The sequence below is a fragment of the Lathyrus oleraceus genome, chromosome 7 (assembly GCF_024323335.1).
Source record: "Lathyrus oleraceus cultivar Zhongwan6 chromosome 7, CAAS_Psat_ZW6_1.0, whole genome shotgun sequence".
Classification (NCBI taxonomy): Eukaryota; Viridiplantae; Streptophyta; class Magnoliopsida; order Fabales; family Fabaceae; genus Lathyrus; species Lathyrus oleraceus.
Window position 1 is genome coordinate 400,118,540 of NC_066585.1, and position 5,517 is coordinate 400,124,056.

General features: G+C 35.2%; 1 protein-coding gene across 1 annotated transcript; it reads left to right on the forward strand.

Moving 5' to 3' along the window:
• Positions 1–1,043: 1,043 nt before the first annotated feature.
• On the forward strand, positions 1,044–5,306 carry LOC127104755 (uncharacterized). Its single transcript, XM_051041917.1, has 2 exons — positions 1,044–1,360; positions 3,593–5,306. The coding sequence occupies exon 2, from the start codon at positions 3,598–3,600 to the stop codon at positions 5,098–5,100; it is 1,503 nt and encodes a 500-aa protein (XP_050897874.1). The 5' UTR covers positions 1,044–1,360; positions 3,593–3,597; the 3' UTR covers positions 5,101–5,306.
• Positions 5,307–5,517: the final 211 nt, after the last annotated feature.

The window sequence follows — 5,517 nt, forward strand, 5'->3', positions numbered from 1 at the left end:
ACTTCACCAAATGGGTGGAAGCAGCTTCCTATGCTAATGTTACCAAACAAGTGGTTGCCCGGTTCTGTCGCACCCCAAAATTTGACTTTGGCTTTGTTGACCACATCTTGATTAATCTCGTTGTCTCGTATTCATCTCAATTTCTTAAACTTCGCGTGACAACTGGTTTGATTAGGTTTTGTGTGTTTTCGTTGCTTACCGTGTTGTATTTCGTTGTTTTAGCAAAACCTGGCCGATATCGTTGCCTCGTATTTATCTCGCTTATCTCTTTTGTGCGTGGCATCGCTTCGATTAGGTTTTGTGCGTTTTCATCTATTTAATTGTTTGTTTGTCGGTATTTTGACTGTATTTCGAATATATTAGAGTTTTCGTATTGTCCGATTATTTGTGATTGTGTTTGTCAGCGTTTTTCGTGATGTCGTGTTGATTTTATTATTGCCTAGGGTTGTTTATTTAATTACGTGTTGTGCCGTGTGATTTAATCGAGTCTGTTTGAGTCGTGTTGTTGATTTTACTGGTTTACCGGTTTACTGGTTTATTGGTTTTAACAATTTGTCTGTTTTGCTGTGCAAATTGTCATCGTTTTTATCGCGTTCGTGTCGCTCGATTTTATCGTATTTTAATCGTGTGCCGTTTAATATTATTTGTGCTTAATATTAGTTGTGTTTAGTTGTTAATTAGTTTATTTAATTAGGATTAATATTATATTAGTTTATTATTATTATTATATATAAATATATAAATTATATTATTAATTTATGTTAGATATTTTTTAGGTTTCTTATTGTTTAAGTAATCTAAATTATATATTAATTTATGTTAGATATTTTTTAGGTTTCTTATTGTTTAAGTAATCTAAATATATATTATTAATTTATGTTAGATATTTTTTAGGTTTCTTATTGTTTAAGTAATCTAAATATATATTATTAATTTATGTTAGATATTTTTTAGGTTTCTTATTGTTTAAGTAATCTAAATATATATATATATATAGATGCGGTTAGTAAGAAAAGGGAGAAAAAGTGGATCAGTAAGGAAAAAACGTGTGGTGAGAGAAACAGAGAATTGAAAAGAAATATTTTTCCAAAAGCATTACCGTATTTCACTTGTTCTTCATTTTCGGTAACCCAAAATCGTCCCGATTATTCACCGAAACACAAAACCGATTTCATATCTTTGAAGTTCATTGAGTCCAGGTCACAAATATCCAATGTTCATTTCATTCCGGCGTCGTTTCACCGATCAAAAGCGACGTTGAAGTCAGGTACTCACGAAGGCAGCCAGCACTGCGTCGGTGACGGTTTCCAGCTTTCGGTCGATCATTTGGATGATCAGAAGTTCATCCTCTTCACACAAGGTAATATTCTTCACTTATCTCTGAAATCGGAAAAGTTTCGACTTGCCGACATGTGTTAATATATTATTTATCTAAATTATATATATATATATATATAATTATATATATATATATATATATATATATATATTATTTCTTTGTCTATTATATATTTGTCTATATATATATATATATATATAATATATATTATAGATATATTATATATATATATATATATATATATATATATATATATTATATATTATTATATATATATATTATATATATAGATATATATATATATATATTATATATATTATTTTTGTCTACTATATATTTATTGTCTAAAATATATATATAGATATATATATATATATATATATATATATATCTATATATATATATATATATATATATATATATATATATATATATATATATATATATATCTATATATATTATATATATATATATATATATATATATATATATATATATATATATATATATATATATATATATATATATTACTTTTGTTTACTAAAATTGTTATCTTTTATTATTATTTTGCATATATGTTTTATTTAAATGTTAGTTAAATTAATTATTTGTTTAAATTTTAATTTAATAAATGTTTATTTATATCAAATGTTATTTTGTCTAAAGTAAATGTTTATATTGTTTTTTTATATTTGTTTATGTTGTTACTAACCGTTTCGTTTCAGTTTCAGCTCGATTAACTCCACTAACTATTCGTAATACTAACTATTCATAGCTAACTGGTGTTGTAATAATTTACTTTCTCGCATTTTTTATGTTCTGTATTGTGTGTTTAATCGTATTGTTCACGTTTTATGTTAAAAAATCGAAAAATCCAAAAAAGAGAAACCGATGCGATTCCAACGGTCGCCGTTTAAGAAACCCTTTTCACACACTCACAAGCTTACTCTTGGGCTTCCTTATAATGAGCCCATTTATTTATTGTTTAGGGTTTAGGCTCATTCAAATCTTTTGCCAGCTTTGGCTTTTCAGTTTAAAAACATTTTCAAAAAGACGTGTCAGTCTCGAAGCCTCCCGCCTAGGTCGAGCGAGAGATGGCAAGACACGCCAATCTAAAATCAACAAAACAGACTTTCCCCTTTTCTTTTGGGAGAACTACGTGGATTCTGATTTCTCCATTGCGCCTTGGAGATACGTAGGCATGAAGTCTACGACTTTATCGAGTCCAAAAACAATAAAATCAAGTTCTTTTCTCATCTCCCCAATCAAACGATCAAAGCGAAAAAAGCAAAGCATTCACATAAACATAAGCAAAAAGGTTCCTGTGGAGTACCACAGATGTAGAGGGTGCTAATACCTTCCCTTTGCATAACCAACCCCCGAACCCGTAACTCTAAAGGGATTTATCGTTATTTTTCCCTTCCTCTTTTTGGATAAAATAAAAGACGGTGGTGACTCTTGCATTTAAAATATTTTTCAAACGGGTTAAGTTCAATCAATACTTAATCTCGTGAAAAATCCCGCCGCGACAGAATGGCGACTCTGCTGGGGAAATCTGCTTAAACTTATTTGAGGGTTTAGCCTATCTTTGCTTGTTTATATGTTTGCTTTGTGAATATTTGCTAAATTGTATTGTTTGTAATGTTTGTTATTTTGGGTTTTGGGGGATACTTGTGATAAATCCTATACCCGGATTTGGGACACATTTGAGATAGGATGGATGATAATTCAGGTTGACTTGATAGGAGACAATCCTTACCGAGTTGACTTGAGCCTTTGTCCGCTTGGTGGAGGCCTCTTTGAGGGTGATAGTGCTAAACAAGTCATTTGTGAGGCATTGTTGCTTTCGACGGGCCCGTGAAGCCAAGGACCTTAGTTTACCTTTACCCCATCTTGGCCTTACTTAGGATGTGATGCGGTGACCACTTCGGACCAAAAGTCTGGTTTGGTTGATACGCGATATCACACTCAAGCGAGATTCTTTTGAGAATAATATTGGAAAGCGAGCAGTTGCTTAACCCGGTATTATCCGAAGAAGGATCCATAACCTTGGGAACTTTTAGAACCCGTTTGGCAGGTGAACCTTAGAACTTATCTTGGGGCTTTGTCCTAAACTCCATGCTGGTGATGAACTTTGAGCCTTGTATTGTTTGACCATGTTTGTGTTTGTTGCATTCATGCATGACATGCATTCATTCCCATCATTTCAACCTTTTTCCAAGGAACTTAAAGTGAGGATTGCAAATATTGCAGGAAACATGGATTTTGGACGGAGAAGTGTGAAAAAGTACAATCTCATCAATCCAAAGATAGATGAACTAAAGAAACTGGTTTCTTCGATCGCAGATCCTATTGGTTTCAGAGACAGATATGGGGCACTTATATCTTTATTGACACTTAGGATGGAAGAAGGGTTATTGCAGACATTAGTACAGTTCTATGATCCAGTCTATCACTGTTTCACATTCCCAGACTATCAACTCATGCCTACATTGGAAGAGTATGCCCAATTGCTTCACATCCCAGTTGCTGATACAGTACCTTTCTCTGGTTCAGAAAAGTTACCCGAGCACAGTTCTCTTGCAAAAGTGTTGTACATGAAGAAGTCAGAATTCAAGAATAACTTCACCACCAAAGGAGGACTTCCAGGTTTCACTGCCAAGTTCTTAATGGGGAAGGTTTCTTATTTTGCCAGTCAAGGTTGTGATATTATTGTGGAGCATCTGTTTGCCTTGTTGATCTACGGTTTGTTACTATTTCCTAATATTGAAGGTTTTGTGGATTCATATGCTATACGCATCTTCCTAAGTGGTAATCCTGTTCCAACTTTGCTCAGAGACACCTATCATTCCATCCATTACCGTACTTTGAAAGGAGGAGGAACCATAGTCTGCTGTATACCGTTACTCTACAAATGGTTTGTTTCTCATCTTCCTAAGTCAGCTACTTTTTGGGATCGCAAGTCAGGACTTCAGTGGTCACAGAGGATTATGTCTCTTACCCAGTCAGATATTGCATGGTATAGTAGAGTTTTAGACGATGTGAAGATCATTGATAGTTGCGGGGAGTTCCCCAATGTGCCCCTCATGGGCACAAAGGGAATCATTTCTTATAATCCAGTACTTGCTAGGAGACAACTCGGTTACCCTATGAAGGACAAGCCTCCTAACATTCTTTTAGAAGGTATTTTCTTGAGGGATAACGAGGAGGACCCTACCATGAAAGAGAGAGTAGTAAGAGCTTGGCATCGTGTTTGTCGCAAAGGGAGACTTGAATTGGGTAAGAAAGATTGTACCTCCTATGAGCCGTACCTCCAGTGGATCAGAGCCAGAGCTATACAGTTGAAAATGCCATACCCACATCATGATCCTATCAAACCCGCTCCGTTGAAGACCCCCTACCTTCCGCTAGATGACAAAGAAGAACTCCAAGCCACCTTGGAGAGGGTCAAGAAAGAGAGAGACACTTGGAAGGATAAGGCCCAGGTGCTCGAAATGGAAAATGAAGAACTTCAGAGACAGTTAAAGGAGCAGAGTGGAGAAGATCGTGCAGGTAAACGTCCAAGGGTGCAAGAGGATTTATTTTCCTCAGGCACAACAGATTACTCCCAGATTCCACAGTCCTCAGGTGCATGGAAAGGTCTTGTAGACAGTTTGGTGAAGGAGAAAGCTTTTATGCAGAAGGCCTATGAAGAAAGAATTGAGAGACTTGAAGGACAACTCCTACTTGTTTATGCTCGTCCTGATGACACATGTCCTTAAATGGTTTTCTTGGTTGTATTTTGGGTTGATAACTTTGTTTTGTTATCAAAAATGTTTGCAATTCTATCTTTTCCTTCACTTAGAGTTCCTTGGAAAATCATTCATTTTGCATATCCATGCATCACGTGCATACGGGTTGTCTGTCTTGGTCCAGTCTTCTAACAGTTGCTTCCCGCCAGCAGATCCATTTCAAGCTGACGCATAATTACAACACAAGAGCCAACTACAAAAGAAGAATGGAGATAACAGATAACGAGAACCGAGAATTGAAAGCTCAGGTTGACTGCCTTTCTGCTATGGTCGAGACATTGATAGCAAACCAAGCAGCCCAAGCTGCTCAACTTCAAACAGCACAAGCTCAGGTTGCCGAAGCACAAGATGCACAGATCCAGGCGCAAGCACAGGCAGCAGAGATGC

Bases quoted from the DNA above. Each gene is read 5' to 3' on its own strand.
- LOC127104755 (XM_051041917.1), top strand. From the start codon at position 3,598: ATGGATTTTGGACGGAGAAGTGTGAAAAAGTACAATCTCATCAATCCA.